Source organism: Trachemys scripta, chromosome 8 (genome assembly GCF_013100865.1).
Source record: "Trachemys scripta elegans isolate TJP31775 chromosome 8, CAS_Tse_1.0, whole genome shotgun sequence".
Classification (NCBI taxonomy): Eukaryota; Metazoa; Chordata; order Testudines; family Emydidae; genus Trachemys; species Trachemys scripta.
The window spans coordinates 91,594,918-91,616,110 of NC_048305.1; the positions used below are offsets into that span (position 1 = coordinate 91,594,918).

General features: G+C 41.8%; 1 protein-coding gene across 2 annotated transcripts in view; it reads right to left on the reverse strand.

Moving 5' to 3' along the window:
* Positions 1–15,696: 15,696 nt before the first annotated feature.
* The window catches only part of PGM1 (phosphoglucomutase 1), a 30,556-nt gene continuing 25,059 nt past the window's right edge, over positions 15,697–21,193 (reverse strand). For both annotated transcript variants that reach the window (XM_034778175.1, XM_034778176.1), the window contains exons 8-11: positions 20,643–20,778; positions 19,626–19,809; positions 18,284–18,418; positions 15,697–16,659 (exon numbers count right to left, since the gene is read on the reverse strand). In XM_034778175.1, coding sequence (XP_034634066.1) covers positions 16,570–16,659; positions 18,284–18,418; positions 19,626–19,809; positions 20,643–20,778 — 545 coding nt within the window. In that variant the 3' untranslated portion in view covers positions 15,697–16,569. The remainder of the gene's footprint in view (positions 16,660–18,283; positions 18,419–19,625; positions 19,810–20,642; positions 20,779–21,193) is intronic.

Genomic DNA, 21,193 nt, shown 5'->3' on the forward strand with positions numbered 1-21,193 from the left:
ATATTGGCAGGTGAGGACCATTTGGGGTATTAAGCACAAGCAGTAAGTGTAGGACTGGACCCTTAAACTGTAATACTTTAACCAACCCGAATTCAAGGTTTAGGGCTCTGCAACCTCTCACTTACATCCTCATCACAGATGCATTCAAAAATTCGAATGCACATTCTTCATTCAATTCATGTCTAGAAACACCTACTTAGACGAGAAGTAATGGCCTCTCACCTGTAAAAAATAACATAAAAAGAGATTGAAATTTGGATGTGGAGTGCCACGATATATGGAATCACAATCCTCCTTAAAAAGGAGATGCTTTTTAAAGAAAATAGCTTCCAACTACAGACAATCAAAGAGGCTTTCATACAGCTAGAGTTCCAGCTTTGTCTCCTTCGTTTACCAGGGATCACACAATGCCTCAGTACATGGGGATTTTAATTACAAAGAATCATCTGCAAATATGGAAATCATGCATACAATACCACGTTGTTACTGTAATCTAAATTATTTATAAAAATAACCTGGTATATTATCAGAGTTCTAACACAGACCCTTGTTGTACTTGAATAGTAAACTCTTTCCAGCCTGATAAGATGCCCTTTTGTTTTATCCTCCCTCCTCTAGCCTTTTCCACTCTGCTTTGGCAGATTTCCTTCTGTCTCATAACTTCACACCTTCCCTGTGTGAGATACTTAGGGGCTAAAAGTTGAATTACCTTGACTGTAAATCCCAGATCCTGAGGCAATGGAACTGTCTTTTTTAAAAAACCTATCTTTCTGGGGGTGGTGATCTAGTGCCAAAGAGAAGTGGTGGTTGGAATTTCTAGGTGATTATTTTTTTGGTCAGAAAATGCCAGTTCATCAAAAACCAATTTTTTGGTGGGAAAGGGTTAGGTGATAAATCTGAAGAACTGTCCCAGATTGAGGTGTCAATAGAGGAGACTTTGGAACAAATTGATCAATTAAACAATAAGAAGTCACCAGGCCCAGATCGTATTCAACCAACGGTTCCGAAGGAACTCAAATATGAAATTGCAGAACTACTATTAACCTATTGCTTGAATCACACTCTGTATGAGACGACTGGCAGATTGCTATGTAACGCCCATTTTTAAAAAAAGCTCCAGAGGTGAGCCTAACGCCAGTCCCAGGCAAATCGGTTGAAACCATTGTAAAGAACAGAATTATCAAACACACAGATGGACACGATATGTTGGAGAAGAGTCCAGGGCTTTTGTAAAAGGAAATCATGTTTCATCAATAATTGTCTCTAATCCAACAAACATGTGGACAAGGGCGAGCCAATGGAGTACTTGGAGTTTCAGAAAGTTTTTTTTATGAAGTCCCTCACCAAAGGCTCTTAACCAAAGTAGGCAGGCATGGGATCAGAACGAAGGGCCTCTAATGGATCAGTAACTGGTTAAAAGATAGGAAACAAAGGGTATGAATAAATGGTCAATTTTCACAGACGAGAGAGGTAAATAGTTCGAGGGGGGAGGGAAGAGTCCCCCAAGGATCTGTACTGGGACCAGACTGTGAAGAGCTATAAAAGGATCTCACAAAACTGAGTGACTCAGCAACAAAATGGCAGATGAAATTCAATATTGATAAATGCAAAGTTATGTACATTGGGGAAAAAATCTCAACTATATATACACAAAATGGTGGTCTCAATTAGCTGTTACCACTCAAGAAACAGACCTTGGAGTCATTGCGGATAGTTCTCTGAAAACATCTGCTCAATGTGCAGTGGCAGTCAAAAGAAAACTAACAATGTTAGAAACCATTAGGAAAGGGATAGATAAGAAGATAAGCTTCCATATAAAGAGAGATTAAAAAGACTGGGACTGTTCAGTTTAGAAAAGAGATGACTAAGGGGGGATATGACAGAGGTCTTTAACATCATAAATGGTGTGGAGAAAGTAAGTGTTATTTACCCCTTCACATAACATAAGAATCAGGAGTTCTTTAAATGAATAGGTAGCAAGTCTAAAATAAACAAGGAAGTACCGCTTCACACAACACACAGTGAACCTGTGGATATTGTGGCCAGAGAATCTTGTGTAGGGCAAAAGTATAACTGAATTTAAGAATTAGAGAAGTTCCTGGAGATTAGGTCCATCAATGGCTATTAGCCCAGAGGGTCAGCGATGCAACCCCATATTCTAGGTATCCCTAAACCTCTGACTGCCAGATGCTGGGACTGGATGACAGGAGTGGATCATTTGATAATTGTCCTGTTCTGTTCATTCCCTCTCAAGCATCTGGCACCGGCCACTGTCAAAGGACAGGATACTAGGCTTGATGGACCATTGGTCTGGCCCACTCTGGCCATTCTTATGTTCATATGGGAAGCAGCAAAACTCTTACACCATTTTTAAGGGTGTTTATAAAAAAAAAATCAGGACACTTGAGTTGATAGTGAAGGAAGGTGTGTAACTCACCTGCATATCTCTGTAAGAAGATAAATCTGGAAAATAAACCCATTCAGATTCCCTCACTCTCTGTGCCTCTGTTTCCAGAGCTGTAAAAATGGAGATAATGATACCAACCTCCTTTGTGAAGCACTTTGAGTTCTACCAATAAAAAGCATGATGTAAGAGCTAAGTATTGTTATTACGACCCTTATTTCTAATTTTCATAGATGCCTGTTGCTCGATACAGCACTTGTATAAACCAAAGTATGTGACAACAGTAAAATAAGTCTTCTTCTAAACTGAAACTGCAAAGACTGCTGATGTGATGCTTTAGTTATGAAAGGAACACTACTTGTCCCTTAGCTCCTAGCTGCTTTAGGTGAATCAAGGTCAGGTCATCTAATGAGATCATGTAATCAGGGACAATAGGTTTTGTTTGTTTTGAAAATGGCACAGTAGAACACAGAAAGAAAAGAAGTTTTGGGTAATTAAAGAATGCTTAACATCGCAATCTTATATAAATGGAAACCTGTATTTAAATTCTATAAACTAACTGGATAAGAGTGGATTTTATGATTCCAACCTCCAAAATGGTAGCTTCTTTTCCATTCAGAATTTTGTCTTAAAAAAAAAAAAAAAAAACTTAGTGGGCTGATTTGTGGTGGTGTTGAGCACACAAAAATCTCAGTGGAGGCAATGGGAATCCAAGTGCTCCCCACCTCTGGGGAAAACAAACAAACAAAACACAATCAGACCCTGAGCATGCAGTACTTGTACATTCGTTTTAGTAAACTAAGGGTGAAATTTGCCCCTTTTCAGACAGCCAACACAATGTTTGGGAACTTAAGTGGTGCATAAACTTAAGTGGGATTTAACTAATGCATTAGCCCTGTTCCAGCCTTTTTGGAAAGGAGTGTGTTCCTTGTGCTTTTGTGATGTGGCACCTGTTTGTTTGGACCCAGATAGAGACTATGAATTAAAATATGTACTTTAGCTGTCACCCAAGTGGTTTGAATATTGCAGCCACTTCAAATTTCTACCCAAAGTAGAATGATTTTTAAACTGCTGCTGAGCAGAATTAAAAGCCCAAGGCTGTTTAGAATTACATTCTTCCATTTTGTGCCACGGACCTTAAAAGCAAAGAATTTCAATACTGCCATCATAAACTTTCCTCTGTGAGGCTAGCTACAATTACAGAGCAGTTTAATGGTTTTATCTTTACAGTACACTCCAGCAACCATGGAGAAAAACCAAATAAGAAAAGAGAGGAGGGCAGCAATAAAAGAAGATGGGGGTTTGGGCAATTGTCTAGAGAGAGGATAAATCTTTAGCCCACTGCCCTTGCCCAGCCTGTCTCTCTCTCTCTCTGTATTGTTGTAGCTGGTCTTACTCACACATAAAACAGCAAACTTTCTACATGTAAAAGGGGTAAATATTAACAACTTTTATCCTGCACCTAAATGGCAGAACATTACCCACTTGATCAAGCCAGGAGCTTGTTTAACTGACAGTGAACAACCTGCTTCTGCTCTAAACTTGACTTAAATAATGGCACTCTGTCGCCTCTTTATCTAGTTGTAAAGGGTCATCATGCAGATAATGTGTCCTAATTAGAGTCATCTGTGCATTACCCTACAACTGTTACCCACAGACAATCTCGGAGTGAAACACTGCACATTGGATGCTGCTCTAAAGACATGCCACACTCAGCTTCAGCATGTTATTGTTTCATTACACAAGAAGTTTCTTTATCCAAACCAACTCTTTAATTTTTGATGCTTCTATATTGAATTGGATGAATTCTATCCCTTCCTACTAACTTGTAATTCCATAACTCTGGCATTGTTTGGAGAGAGAGAGCCATTTCTCATTTCAATAGCAGCCACCTCAAACATTAACATTTTAACCTGCATTTATCCGATTTATTCTGAATAACTTCACCCCGCCACACCTCTTTCGCTGCTGCTTCCAGGAATCTAAGCTTTATTGCTGCCAGAGTCAAGCGCCTAGTATTTAAAAACAACAGTTGAGTTTATCATATTTTGAAGTTCTATAAGACTAACCGTGGGAGGTTAAAGGCATTGTGAATGGACACAGATGACCAGTACAGAGTGATTATATGCCAGGAACAACACTCTGCTTGCTAACTTCCTAAACTCTTCTAGCTCTCAAAGGAACAGTAGATAAACAGAATCAGATGATTCAGAGCTTTGCATACTCACTAACAGTGACACAAGACTCTTCCCTGGATGTTTCCCCCCCTCAACTGGTAATTATTTTTACCCTGCTGTAAGACATTAACACATTGAAATGTAATTGCAGCTGAAAATGACAGGGTGCACATGTGGGAACTTGCTACCCCAGAGAATAGTTGGGCAACATGGGGACCATAATATGCTTGGAAGTCACCAGAGATGCTATTACAGATAGTGTTACAAGTTCTGTTTTGTTTGACTGTAACTCTTGAAAAAAATGCTTATTGTCAGCTGCGAGGCACTTCTTTTTAGATCCTGGCATCAATATAATATATTTCTGCCTTAATCTCTCTCCAACTGAATTCATTTCTTCTTATTATTATTTGTCTTATAGTGCCTAAGAGCCTCAGTCATGGACCAGGCCCCCATCGTGCTAGCATTGTAGAAACACCAGAACAAAAAAGACAATCCCTGCTATAAAGAGTTTACAGTCTAAGTATAAGTCAAGGTGTAGAGCTTCTGCCTACAGGTTATATCCTGCACAAGCAAACATAAGCTTTATGGGCCAGATTTTTACAGGTATTTAGGCACCTAAAGATGCAGATTGGTGTCAAGTCTAAGGAGTTAGGCACCTAGGCGCTTTTGGAAATCCCACTAGATGCCTACCTGCATCTTTAGTGCTTAAATGCATTCAAAAATCTGGCCCTGTGTGGTGTCAAAACACTATGGGGTATTTGGTTCACGTAGCCTGAAAAAGCTTTAACAACTTCTCCAAAATGCCTTTGAAACTGTTCTGAATTCATCTTAAATTGGTGCGAATTTAATGTGAGAGATACCATGTCTAACCGACACAAAATAGGGCCAAACCTCTCAATGGTTGCACACGCCCATAACCTTGGAACACAGTCTCTCCAGCCATGTGGGAATTCTTCAGGTGATGTCATAGTCCAAGCACCAATTGAAGTGATGTAAACATCCACATGCTAAAAGGACCATGCTTTTAATGCAGTAATTTGATGCATTCAGTTAAGAAGGCTGGAGGGGAGCTCAATCCTCCTCAGAAAAAAGAAGGTGAAGGGTCTGAGGAGCTAAAAGGCTGAGAACAAAGTTGGCCATGAGGTTCCTATCATTCACTAACACTCTGACAAAGCATTCCTGACAAACAGTAATTTCCCATCAGCAACATCCAATCTTGCTTTTTCTTCTTTTTTGGGTGATAACCTTTTATATGGTGTGGATAGGTGGGGGATGTTTTGGGATTGATGAACTCTTTTCCTAGGGGGTGTGTGTGTGAGTGTGAGTGTGTGTGAGAGAGAGAGAGAGAGAACGGCCATGTGATTTTCTGCTAATGAATGACCAGCCAGAAGGAGTTGATTCAGCTGGGACATTTAACCCTGGCTGGTCATTAGTCCCCAGGATATGCCCTGTGCTGAAGTCATTACCTATTACATTGCTACTGTAAGATGAAAATACATAAGGAGGTATATAGGGTGAAATCCTGGCCCCAAGACATCAATGGCAAAATTCCCATTGACTGCAGCGGGGCAAGAGTTCACCCATAAACTTTGAGTTGATGCAATTTCAGTAGGTATGTATAATGAATTTGTGATTTGTCCATAAGCCAGTTAGATTGTGTCATGTCTCATGGTTTCATGATACCATCTCACCTCCACAGGTTCAACATTAATAATTAGCCCACAACATCATTAGAGAGATGCTCCAAAAACAAACGTTCATAGAATCCAGTCAGTCCCCAACAGGCCTGCTTGTTTTTTTGCTTTGTAATTGATAGTGCACCCCAGAATCTAAGCATGTGGCTGTTTTTCATGCAGATAATCAGGGTTTTATTTAACAAGTAGACACAAAAATCTATGAATTGCAACATATTCAAAATAGCATGAGAATGGATGTTGAATAACATCACTTTACTGGATAAAACCAATCTCACTTTACAGTTGCTTTGGTTCATCTCTACTGTAGGTACACAAGGCTAGATTGCAATATTTAATATATGCTAGAGAATACTGGTACTTTTCATGAGGCTTCTTCCTCATAAACACTTAATTAGTCACCTATGATCAAAGTTAACATGTATATGCTTGACAATTTAGACCTTGGAAAAACTCAGAATTAAAATTCAGGAGGAATGCTATGAGCAGCCTGTGCAAACTGAACTACAATTTAAAGCTATTAAACAAAATATAAAGCAATTCTCCATAATTCCAAGTAAAACACATGCTAAATACCCTGCATATTTCATGGCTAGTGTGGATGAACATAGTTTTTCCCCTTGGTAACTAGAAATGTTGCTTGTGGTAGTCTTTTTGACATTTTGCACTTACCATGTGGCAACGTGCTGTGTAAATGGCATGACACTTCGTTTTCCTTAAATGTTTTAACAGGCGTAAAAGTGACCTTTGATTTAACAGGCTTGGTTTTGGTTTTGTACAAACACTTACCAGGCTTGAAAACAAAATTATGGGGAAGACCACACTTCAATATGAAAAGCTAGTCGTTGGCTTCACAGTTTATGTAGTCATTTAGGCACTTCAAAGATATACAGTAATTTTAAAATCTAAATAAACTCACTGTTTACAGATAAAATTTCACAGAAATATATGGGGGTAAAGAGGGGGTTGAATCTGTTTTCAGCAGGTTGGCTTGGCAGGGACTCTTTACCAATGCTGCCACCTAGAGAGAAATGTTAAGTATTACACACTTACCACCTCACAGAAAACCAAGGGATTTCAAAGCCAGTCTGCTGCTTGGACAAGAATGCTGCCCTGCTGTGTTACCTAGTCTCCTCTGGCTGAAACCTTGAGAGCGAGGGTTACCAGACTCAGACACACGCGCTGATCGTTGGAGCCCTGGGTACCTGGGACCCCAGTAACAAGTGAGTGTTGAGAGAATGCGGAATCGGTCAGCGCTATGCTCAGCTGATGTGGCAACTCATGGTGTTGGACAGGGATGAAAGTAATTTAAAGGACTTACTGGTACTCTGGAGTCCTGAGCAGGGGAGGAGCCTCAACCAGAAGAGGCTGTGGCCTCAACAGGAAGAGGCAGGGTCTTTAAATCTCCAGGCCCTTTAAATCGCCTACAGAGCCCCAGGGGCTCCCGGCTGCCGCCACTACCCTGGGCTCAGGTGGAGATTTAAAGGGCCTGGGGCTCTGCTGTGGTAGCGGCAGCTGGGAGCCCCTTGCCCTTTAAATCACTGCCTGAGCCCCGCTGACGCTACCTGCAGGACTCCTGCAGCGGGGATCGGGCGGCGATTTAAAGGACCCGGGTCTCCGACCGGGTCTCTCTCTTGCCGGTACGCCAGACTGGACTGGCTTACTTTCACCTCTGGTGTCGGAGGCCATCAGGTGGTTGAGGGACATCTACATAGAACACATCACCAGACATCGGCAATACCAGGAGGGATGAGCTGGAGTGCCGATGAGAAGCACAGTGGGGAAAGTAACTAGAATACTTTCCTCATGGATTGTAAATGGACAACCTACCCTATATTCTCAATTACTGAGGGACAGTCCTCACTCATTGCTATATTTGCTTTCCACAACCAACTCTCTGTATAACTTTTCATGAGTGATATACCTGAATACTTGGATGCTAATATCTAAATTGTATTCTTAAATGTATTCACCTAAATTTGGGTTATTGCTGATTATGCACTATAAGTATCTTCTGACTTTAAAACCAAACCTTGTATCTGTGGATAATCTAAGCCAGGGGTAGGCAACCTATGGCACGCATGCCAAAGGCGGCATGTGAGCTGATTTTCAGTGGCACTCAGACTGCCCGGGTCCTGGCCACCGGTCCGGGGGGGTTCTGCATTTTAATTTAATTTTAAATGAAGCTTCTTAAACATTTTAAAAACCTTATTTACTATACATACAACCATAGTTTAGTTATATATTATAGACATATAGAAAGTGACCTTCTAAAAATGTTAAAATGTATGACTGGCACGCGAAACCGTAAATCAGAGTGAATAAATGAAGACTCGGCACACCACTTCTGAAAGGTTGCCGACCCCTGATCTAAGCACTATACCCAGATGTACAGACGCTCTTTTCTTAACCTTTGAACTAACCTCGTTATCGCTAGACTGATTTTTGCCTGCATATTTATACCTGCCTCTGGAAATTTCCACCACATGTGTCTGACGAAGTGGATATTCACCTATGAAAGCTTATGCTCCAATACATCTGTTAGTCTATAAGGTGCCACAGGACTCTGTCGCTTTTCTTAACCTGTGTACTATATAATTTTTTACCATTAGCTTTAACAAAAATTTTAAATGTGATGAGTTCGGAAGCTGGGAGCAGCACAGCCTTTGGGGCAGGGAGTTTGTTTATAAACAGAGGCAGGGTGATTAAGATAACCAAAGGCTTGTTGTTAAAGTAAATTAAGGATCCTTAGATGATCCTGAAAGCATTGTCAGGCACTCCAGTTAAAAGATAGGAAATACTGGTAGGAATAAATGGTGAGAATGGAGAGAGGCAGAGGTAAATAGTGGTGTCCCCCAGGGGGCTGTACTGGGACCAGTGCTGTTCAACATATTTATAAATGATCTGGAAAAGGGGGTAAACAGTGAGGTGCCAAAATTTGCAGATAACTATCTTGAGTAATTTTGTAAGTCCAAAGCAGACTGCAAAGAGTTACAAAGGGATCTCACAACACTGGGTGACGGGGCAGACAATGGCAGATGAAATTCAATGTTGATAAATGCAAAGTAATGCACATGGCAAAATATAATCCCAACTATACATACAAAATGATGGGGTCTAAATTAGCTGAACCCATCAATGAAGAGATCTTGGAGTCATTGTAAATAGTTCTCTGGAAACATCTGCTCAATCAACAAAGCTTACAGAACACTGAGAATCATTAGGAAAGGGATAGATAATAAAACAGAAAATATCATATTGTCTCTATATATATCCACGGTACACCCACATCTTGAATACTGCATGCAGATGTGGTCGCCCCATCTTAAAAAAGATATATTGGATTTGGAAAAGGTACTGAGAAGAGCAACAGAAATGATTAGGGGTATGAAACACCTTCTGTATAAGGAGAGATTAAAAAGACTGGGAATATAATAGAGGTCTATAAAATCATGAATGATGTGGAAAAATTGAATAAGGAAATGTTTGCCAGAAGCTGGGAATGGGCAACAGGGAATGGATCACTTCATGATTGTCTGTTCTGCCCATTCCCTCTGAAACACTTGGTATTGGCCACTGTTGGAAGACAGGATACTGTGCTAGTGGACCATTGGTTTTACTCAGTATGGCCATTCTGTTCTTATGTAGAACCCAGATATATCTGCCCCCTGCTGTAACCCACTAGACCCCACTACCCTCCCAGAGCTGAGATAGAACCCAGGAGTCCTGACCAGGTCTCTCCCTCTCTGCAGGGTTAGTAACAAAGAAAGAATATACATTAAAATTTTAAACCTAACTAGTGTCCCTTAAGTTACTTAGCACAAGATGTCGGAACATGTTATTAGTAGAGCTGAGTGGGTCTAATATTTATTTTTCTTTCTTTTAAATAGGAATTAGATACAGGGCTTCTGTCAGCTAATTGCTAAGTTATCTGCCAAAAAACTAGAGTTTTCAAGTGCATAAGTAGCCCCTGGAATCACGGTTAAAATTGTCCCCCCGCCACCACCAAAATTTGAAATGGCGCCCCTGGGCTGAAGGCGCAGCTGCCCTCAGGGAAGATGGTGGCCCACCTATGCTGTGAGCAGGAAGAGACACTCACTCCTCTTGAGCACAATACGAGAGAGAGAGAGAGAGAGAGATATGCCTTTCTCAAAATTGCCACTATATGAGGGCAACTATGGCTTCAGTTCCGTTGACAACAGTGGGAGATGGCAATCTGGGCCATCTGTGCAGAGGCCTTTGCCTCCTGGCACCTGTTGGACTATGAGCATCACATTTCCTGCAGGAACCATGTTGACAGGGTCTCTTCCATGGGCTGCTGCCCCGGAACTTCCCTAAGATGGAGGAGGAATCTGGTAATTAGATGTTGAGTCAGCATTAACTTACCCACTGAACTCCTGCAGGGTTGAGGGAGATAATCTTGTAGACCTGGGCCAAACTTAGACAGTTCCCTTCCAATCCAGAAAGTCTGTGAGGCCAACAGGGCTTCCACAGAATCGGCGGAGAGTGATTCCATGTGGAAGACACACTCTTCTCATCACACAAACCCTGCCTGTATCCAGCTGGCATTTGTTTTCTATGTCTGCAGGAAGTAAAGGTCCACGGTCTATCTATAATCCTTGGTATACCACTGTGGTCTTTAATGTCTTTTACTCTGTGGTACAAGACTCGGTCTGAAAATTCTGATTCTTCATTTTCCAGGAGGAAGACGGGCAGGGCCGGCTCCAGGCACCAGCCTGGCAAACAGGTGCTTGGGGCGGCCGCTCCGGAGAGGGGTGGCACTTCCAGCTATTCGGTGGCAATTCGGCGGACGGTCCCTCACTCCCGCTCAGAGCAAAGGACCTCCCGCTGAATTGCCACCGCACATCGCGATCGCGGCTTTTTTTTTTTTTTTTGGCTGCTTGGGGCGGCTAAAACCCTGGAGCTGGCCCTGAAGACGGTCACATGATGTCAAGAACTCTGCTTTTTTTATAAACTTGATCTCATCAGCATTTTGTATACACATTGAATCTATTTCCCCATGCTAAGTATTCTCACACCTCTTGTCAAACTGTTTGTAATGTGCTATCTTGATTATCACTACAAAAGTTTTTTCTCTTAGTTAATTAGCCTCTTAGAGTTGGTAGGACAACTCCCACCTTTTCATGTTCTCTGTATGTGTATATATATCTCCTCACTATATGTTCCATTCTATGCATCTGATGAAGTGGGCTGTAGCCCACGAAAGCTTATGCTCAAATAAATTTGTTAGTCTCTAAGGTGCCACAAGTACTCCTGTTCTTTTTGAGGAATACACGTGAAGTTTGGCATACAGATTTTTCAGTTTGTAATATTCATATTACTATTACTAATGCTCAGGAGAATCCAGGCAATATATACTGCATTGCACAAACATAATTTAAAAGCAGTAGAATGGATTTAGCTCAAACCTTCTGGAAAAATCCACTTTTGGGCTAAGACTTCTAGCCCACTTTTTTCCCCTGAAGAATAACTGAATAACTCAGCATAATCTGAATAACTCAGCAGGATGGTTTAGAATAGCTGTTTCCACTCACCCTGGGCTAGACCAGTTACCCTTAGTACCAGGCCAGTTGATTTATCCAAGTACCATGACTTTACCTCTGTATTTGCAGCATCCTAGGGATTCCCTATAGTAAGCATATAGAGGAGTTTTTGGCACTAATAAAAATACCGAGGTACAAAGTCTTTTTCTAAGAACAAATGAGCAAATTTGCAAGGGTACTGCTCTATCTATGGCATCCACCAACAGGAAACACTCATAAGGTACCTGATAGGCTTTGGGTGGTTACATATATGCAGCTAGCATGGAATTGTTATTGACTCATTTTTGCCTAAAACGTTTTCCTTGTTCCATTCATACATCCAAAGCAACTGACCTAAATTGCCATGTTCAGAACAAGCCCAAATGACAAATTGTCTCTGTGCGGGAGGGGTAATGACAGAGGGGAACATTTCAATTTTTGCTTTGTAATACTACAAGGTGAACTGGAAAGAAACAATTGGAATTACCTCACAGCTATTTGTATGGTCTCTCAAATAAAGCAACAGCAATGAAGCAAACTGTGAATCAAGTTCTGGATATGTTTATAATAATTCTGGAGTCCCTTTAGATGATTGGATCACACTTCCAATAGACTAGGCTCTTTAAAAGAGAACAGCTTTTAAAAAGTAGCATTTTATTGAAACTGGCATCATTTCATCAAAAAGAACTCAAGACTGACCTGCTTCAAAAAGAGGCCAGCCATAAACTGCAGGGTCACTTGGGCACAAAGATTATAAAAAACAGATCAGGCTGAGAGATGAGGGTGAATTGTTTTTCCCCCACTAGTGTCAGCAATGTAACTTAATTTCTAATTTTTTATTTTGTGGTCCAAGTTGCAACCCTCCCTTTAAGATCAGAGACCAAGGGATGAAACTAAAGGATTGAACTCAACAGTAACATGCATAGACCTGTGGCATAGGGAATAATATTCTCCCAAACTGAGATATAAGCTTCTGCTGTATCAGCGGAATGCCTTGTAGCTGCATGACAAAGCTGAGCACACACGTATAACAACTATTGATCAGCTGTTAGTACAATTAAGCCTGTGGCCAGAGATGGGCACATGCCACATACACAACAGCTTAAAGTGGTCAATTTTCTGGGGTCAGCTTTTCTTGTTGATGGGCAGGCTTTGTTTTTGTTCTTTAAGCTTTTAAAAAAAACCTGATACTGATTTCTTGATTGAACTGCACCTGCTTTGTCAGTGATCAGAGTGTGTCAGATACTGCCCCCCACTTGGAGAGGTTATGCAGAGGGCAGGACGCAGTGTTGCCTACAGAAAGTCACCAGACAAACTCTGAAAAGTCACCACACACACACACACACACACACACACACACGTATAATCACAAAACCATTCACAGGTAGCGCAATAGTGTTGTTAAAATCCATTTCATGTTCTTCTTACTACTTTCTGCTGGACACCAAGTCGATATCACTATGTCTCAATTGGTCATCTCCTCGGAAGGAACTGCATTCCAGGGCTTCTTGGGCTGGGATCACTATAATCTGCTGGCGAGGAAAAGAAGTTTGTGGAGGCTAATTAAATACTTTGCTAAAGCCAGGCGCACTTTAGAGAGAGCAGCACATTAGCCAGAGCTTGTTTTTAGCCAAATGTGTTCTTTCGCGCTGCTATGTACTGTAGTAGGTAGCACACCTTGTGATGCATGGAAAGATGACTAATGAAGTGGGCAGGGTTAGGGAGGCAGGCTAGCCAGTGAGAAGAGCCGCATGGATGGAAGGTGAGGAATGTCACTAATTGGCAGTAGAAGTTGCTAGATTTGTCACTGGTCACTTTGACACTTATTTTCTCACTAGGGAAACCAAAAAGTCGCTAAATCTAGTGACAAAGTAGCTAAGTTGGCAACCGGGAGAGGCAGTGGTTCAAATTTCAAATGGAGTGCAAACTTCATCGTCTTAGTTGCAGCACTGGCATGGCTTTACAATTTTCGTAAGTGCTAATTTTCATAGAATCTAAGGCCAGAAGAGACCACTGTGATCATCTAGTCTGACTTCCTGTAGAGCACAGGCCATGAATAAAATGGATTCATAGTTCTTTACCATAGTCCTGTTCCAAAATTGTGTAAAGTGATGGAGGTCTCTGTACTGTGGACATCTGTCCCTTAGGAGCTGGATTGAGACCACCAACTCATTCCCCACACTGAACAGCCAAAAAATCTTACCGCTTTATAGGTGAAACCGCGTTATATTGAACTTGCTTTGATCCACCGGAGTGTGCAGTCCCCCCCCACTCCCGCGGAGCGCTGCTTTACCATGTTATATCCAAATTCGTGTTATATCGGGTCACCTTATATTGAGGTAACGGCGTATAAACCCAAAACCTAAGAATTGGGTTGGAACACATTCATTTGCAACTTTTAATTGCTGGGTTTGACACATGCAGCATGTATTTTCTGTAATTGCTTTGGAAGAAATTATACACTTTGCTGGGCTTTTAGATTCAAGGCAATTGTACTTCTTTAAATGACTGTGGCACAGTCTTATTTGGTTCAAGTTTTTTTCTGTTCTTTCCATCTAGTACAAGTATGCAGACCCCTGCACCTCTGCAAAACCGCCTTTGAGATATTACTTATAATATGTACTATAAAACGAAGGTAAAGGTCAATAGTGTCCAACATACAGTAAATTATAATTCAGAATGAACCAGAAGTAAGTCAGTCTTATTATGAAGTAAGGTCTTACTCCTGCAAGCCATTCATATTTGCAAGTACCTGCACCAGCATGGAGCTGTATTAAAATCATTGGCTACAATGGGAGTTGCTGACTGCTTAGTTTTTTTTTGAATAACTATCGAGGTGCCTAAATATGCATTTTGGAGCTGAGCTTTAGATACCTGTTTCTGATGAACTTGGCCTCCCCCTTTACTAAGTTTGTAAAACACCCACCAACCAAAAAAAAGAAAAACCCCAGTTGGACCGAAAGCCTGGTCTGACACCATGAATTTGGATTCCTGTTCCTGGGTGGGGGGGGAGAAAAACAGAAAGCTGTGGAGGAACACGTATATTCTTGACGGCAGTTTTCATAGTAAACAGGGACTCTTGTTAAGGATTTTGCCACAGACTACATTAGGTAATGGAGGTGCATCACCTCATCAGACCAGAGGAAAGGGGAGATTGTCACTTGGCATTGTTAAGTGTTGCTGAGCTGAATATATTCACAACACAGTGCTTGGCTGGTTCCTAAGAGGCTAAGTGGTATCCGAAGGTGTTAAAGGTGACTATTTGGGGGAAGTGCTGACTAGATCTCAGATTGGTTGGCTCTGCCTCCCCTATCAGCTTTCTAAACTGGCTGTTGGGTTCTCTCACTTTCATAGCCAGAAACCAAGGGAATCTCCTCTCAGTTTTCATCCACTTCAGAGTCTCATAACAGTTTTTAAAAGGAATTCCCAATGCTTGTGTAATACCACACCTCTGCATGGATCATCCGCAGCCAGAATTGAACTTGGAACCTCAGGATGTTAAAGCATGAGCTTCTACAGCCTGAGCTATGGGATCCCAGTCTGTTAAGTGAGACAGTAGCAGGTTCATCAACCTCTGTATATGGCTACGCCACCACTAGAAGGGACAGAGCACCATACTGTATGAGTGTAGGTTACATAAGCATATGAGTCACAGGTGGAAAAGCAATTCAAGCCATTCCCATCCACAGAGCAACCATTTTTGGCTTAATGGCTTCAAGAGTATAACAAACAATGTAGTTATTAGTGCCTGAAATCTTATTATTTCAACAATCTTACACTACATTTTGATGAGTTACATTCAGGGTGTATCTTTCTTCTTCAAAAAGAAAATGTATTACAATTTTAAGCAATTTTTTACAAAAAGCACTGATCAGTAATACTGGTCCATTTCACTTTAATAGCCTCTCATGCTCGTTATTAGGATTGTATAGAGGGGTTATTGTATCACCGAATGTGGCAAATAAAGATCAATTTATATAAATTCTTTCTTTAAAAAAGAAAACTATCAGGCGGGGCATGGAGGGCGGGGGGAGGGACACCAAACTGCAATACAAGTAATTGCACTTTCTGAGGAACTGTCTACATAGCATGGCAAAGCACGACAGAAGGGTGTGATTTGTAAAGATCAACTAACCTTTGCACTCTAACTGCCCCATGTAAACCCTTCTGGTGTGCTCTGTTTGAAACAGGAATGTATTAACACGAACTGGGTATCTTTTGGGAGGGGGGTCTACATAGGGCAGCTATGGTGTAACATGTTAGCGAGCTTTACAAATCAAACCTGTCTAGTGCACTTTGCTGAAGCCATGTAGACAAGCCCTGAGACATAACATGTAAAAGAAATGACGTATAATCAAGAAAAGGTACTTGCACCATCATGAGATAAAAACAAGGCCATTATCACAGAAGAATTTAGCTTCATTGTTCTCTTCACAGCTTTTTGTTTTAGCAAGAGAAAGAAAAATTACATCTGCTAAACCAAAAGGCTATGCTAAGTGAGGACTATACCCAAATTATAACAGCGCCATGTGACAAAGAGGCAATGCATCAGTATACACAGTGTAAACATGGGTGATTCTGGTTTATTAATAACATCTAGCCTTTTATCAGTTTAAATAATACTTTTAAATAGAGTTAACGTTGCTTTTAGTGACCAATTTGATAAAAAGGACTGGATGATTTTGTTTGACTCATTCGGCACAGCCAGCCGTTTCAGCACTGCACGCAGTCAGCATCAGGTCCCAGCCTTTTCATGTGATGACTGTGGGGCCGGTGCGGCCAGTTCTTTCATGGAGCTGTGAAAGCTTCACTGCAATACCAATGAGAGGAGCCAACATGACCTGCCGAAAGGAGAAAGACACATCAAAACCACTGACCAAAGGCATGTTACCGCTTGAGCCTTTAGTGCTCATTCTCTTCTAACGGATTGTTGGGCGTTAGATCTGAGTCCCTAAAACACAGTTCTGAACCCCCATTCACAACAGATTGGAGTACTATTATTTCATCGTTGTGAAACGTAGCTGCTATACAACCAAGACGAACGGTGAATTCTGGCCCAGATAGGAAGACAGATGTAGTAATTCTATGGAACTTTACAAAGTGAACTAACAAATATTGCTGCTTTGGTGACTTCTATACTTCTCAGGCTACGTCTACACTACCCGCCTGAATCGGCGGGTAGAAATCGATCTCTCGGGGATCGAATGATCTCGTCTCATCAGGACACAACATTCGATCCCCGAATTGACGCTTGTACTCCACCAGGGGAGGTAGGAGTAAGCGCTGTCGACGGGGGAGCCGCGGAGGTCCATTTGCCGCCGTCTTCACAGCGGGATAAGTCGGCTCTGATACGTCGAATTCAGCTACGCTTTTTGCATAGCTGAATTTGCGTATTTTAAATCGCCCCCCCCCCCCCCCCTGTAGTGAGGACGTAGCCTCAGTTCTATGCTGTTCTGAAATCATGATTTTCCCATATTCCACAAATGGCAAACAATACTCACTCAACCACAGTAACCCGTCCCCAATATAACCACATTATTTCCTTTTTTCTGGCTTAACAGGTTGCCTAAAAGAGTTCAGAGACATTGACAGGAGATGTTAAGAAGGCGCACAAGAGAGATTACCACCATTTTTTTAATGGAACCTTGGAGAAGGTACATTAAATCTAGTGCAGAACATGACAACAGATTCTGTTATCTCAGGGCTGCATAGTCTTCCACGCCCCAACGATTTTGGGGGATTTGTTTTAAAACATGTAATTCCTAAATGTTTTTCTGATCCTTGGGGATTCAATTCTCCAATCAAAAGTATCGTTCAGCTTTGAAGCAGTGTCTTCCCCAGTTTGTAACCAAATACTCAACCATGCTGCATACCACATAGATAGGTAGACAAAATAAAATGTAATTGTGGAGGAAACTGTGATGAATTCTGAATAATAAACTATATATGGAGATATACCTACCTGATAGAACTTGAAGGGACCTTGAAAGATCATCAAGTCCAGTCCCCTGACTTCACTAGCAAGACCAAGTACTGTCCCTGACAGTTTTTTGATTTTTTTGTGTACCCCAGATCCCTAACTGGCCCCCTCAAGGACTGAACTCACAACCCTAGGTTTAGCAGGCCAATGCTCAAACCACTGAGCTATCCTTCCCCCTACTTGTGCCATATGGAGTAGAGAGATTTAAGGAACTGTAACACCTGTTTTTGAAATAGTTGTCACCTCATAGTCAGAGGGGATGGAACACTTTGTATAGTGGGGGTGCTGAGAACCACTGAACCAAATTGTAAACCCTGTATATGATGGAAACCACTTCGAGACAGGGGGTGCAGCAGCACCCCCAGCACCTCTAGTTCCAGCACCTACGCTCATAGTGGCTCTCTCAGTCATGCCCTCCTCAAAGAAGGGAGCTTTTAAGAAAAGGCAGAACAGAGTGGTACCAAAAGTCTGGATACAACAGTTACCTGTGGATCTTCATATATTTTTGGAGCATCTTTCTCATAGCTATCAATGTATAGTCGCACGGTCGCTCCAGCACTGCCGGTACCACTTAGTCTGAAGATGATGCGAGAACCATCAGTGAAGATGAGCCTTAAACCCTAGCAAGTGCAAATGAGAACAACAAAATTAATACATACTCGTTTATATGGCTCTTCAAATGCCTGATGTACCGTCCAGCAAACCTGTCATGTCATTTCACCTGTCATTCTTCATCAGAGGGCAACAGAAGTTGCAAATAGCACCCTGTTTGTTCCTCTTACTCCTGGCTGACTATGTGTCCCTCCTGAGCCACTCTTCAGCATTTCCTAGATCATGACAGTTTTTGAATCCAAAGTATCATGAAGACCCTAGTCCTATTACTAGCTTGGGAGCAAGAGACCAACTCTGATTCTCTGCATACCAGCCTGTCATGCTACCACTGCACATCCGTGCAAACTCTATTTAAAGAAAATAATTCAAACGTTTGACATGCAAAGTAACAATTCTCGGTGCTTTTGTCCATTATTCCTTTCCAGTTAATATGCCCTTCTCCCCAGTATGCTGCAAACCAGACCCATCTACAGGACAATTTTATTTAAATAACTTTCATAGTACCAGGTAAATCATCTTGTATATATTAAATAGCTCCTTGACTTTCAAATGCTGGAATTCAGTCCTTAGCTACCGCTGCTCTCTGACAGTGGCTGCATGCTGCCTGAATTCTGCAAGATGACAACAAAGCCTTGCAACAGAGTAACAGGATCAGGATATAAAACAAACTTATTTGCCTTTTGGAATCACTAACTTAGAACTAAAGATTATAGGCCTGAGCCATGCATCACCTGGTTTGTGCCACTCTTTCTGTGCAAAGCAGCCCTAAACCCAGCAAATCCAACTCCGGAAGGATCTCCCCTGCACAGAAAAATCCTTAGGTAGTGCAAAGTCATCATCATAGCTCTTACACCATCTTCCATCGAGATGACGGAATAGGGAGAGGCCAGAACAGGCCACCCCTGCACCATGGTGATCCCTGGCTGCCCTAACAGTGTGTTGGGACCACTGTCAGCTGGGTCAGGTTAGAACAGCTTTCGGGCCTCTCCTCCTTCAGACCCTCCTTGGCAGCACCAACCAGAGACAAGGATGTGGACTATAGTTATAAAACGTACGTAACTGGGGCGGGGGAATGGTTTTTAATAGTGGGATAAAGCTTTTGGCACAAAGCTAAGGATAACCTTGTTGAAATTTTAACTGAAAATATCTAGTCAGAACCACACATTCTTCAAAAACAGCACTGCAAGTTATTGACAAAGTAGTTTCCAGTTTCACCTGGTTTCTGGAGATGCTTCCATCCACAGGATCGCTGTATTCAAAGTTATCGGCTTTCTCAACAGTGTAAACTTTATCACCAACTGACAGCTGCTTTCCCACAAAAGAACGGTCAAACATCACAGTTTCTAGATCCTTCATCATTTTGTTAGCTCCATCTGAGTCCACCTCCTCATAGTCATATCTAGAACCAGCCACGGTAGAATGAAAAGTTAGGGAGGCTTTATATTGGTGACAAACAATGTTTTGGGAGCCACCACTTAAAAAATATCTTGTTTGATTTAAAAGTTGGGTTTAGTCCGTTATAAATGGTCTTCAGTTCCAGGCACCCAAGAGTCTTACAGTTGGTTAAGCAAATCCCACAAACAGTAACTAAGGAATACATTGAAGTGGGTGAATTTAGCAGTTATAGAAGTAAGACAGAACAGCACTGGCTTGCGGTGTATCGTTTATTGGTATTTCAGTACTGCCAGAGGCCCCCACACTAAGAACAAGATGTGCTAGGAGCTGCACACCCCATACAGCTCTATCACCGAAGAGCTTACAAATTAAATTGCCATATGTGCTCTCAATGCAGATGCTAGTCTAACAGACGATAAAAATCCTGCATAAAGATCAATACCCAAAAGAAGGTGTTGAAACAACATACAGGTTTCAATTTAAACTGGGCAGAAAGCAGAGTTAACACTAACAGTCCAGCATTTTGAATTTACCCAGAGACGCTTTAATATTCATGGCATGTAAACCTGAACTGCTGAGACATCAGCAATGCCCTAGAAATAACAGAGCTGAGTTAAGGACGGAGAAGCCATCCTAGTTGTGGAGATCAAGGTTCTCCCAGTGTAAGTGACACACTTCACATGGCTTTGGAGAAGTTTTCAGTATTTAGCAGTCAGGGCACTTGCCCCTTTTTAGCATTCTCTCCCTTCTGTCCCAGGGCTGGGGATTGAGCACGTTCTGCTCTCTGCGAAGGGTCATGCTTCATCATGGTGAGCCATCACCTGGCTCATCCCTCACCTCGTGAAGAAGTTCCGCCCATATTTCTGCCAGTGATCTTTCAGGATGTCCTCCACGCTCTGTTTGCGGACAGCTATTATAGATAGCCACGCCAGGACAGCCCACAGCCCGTCCTTTTCACGGATATGATCAGAGCCTGCAACGTGCAAAAGCAGAAACAAACTGAACAATTTCCTTCACTTGAGAGTTCGCGTTAAAGCTCTCGTCCATCAAGCTGCCAACCACACAGACTTAAACCCACACATATGACGAATTTTAAGAACTACATCCTCTGGATTATAATATTTACAGAGCTCATCCGTTTTTAACTATTGTTTTAATACATGAAGACAAATTAATTCCCCCCCCTCCCCCAAAACACACACATTTGGGGAAAGTTCTTCTACGGCATGTGTTATACAGGAGGTCAGCCTAGATGATCACATTGGTCCCTCTGGCTTTGGAATCTATGAACTAAACACTTAGGGACAGATTTTTTAAAAAGGTATTTAGGTGCCTAGTGGGATTTTCAAAAGTACCTAGTGCACCTAAATACCTAAAAAAATCCCACG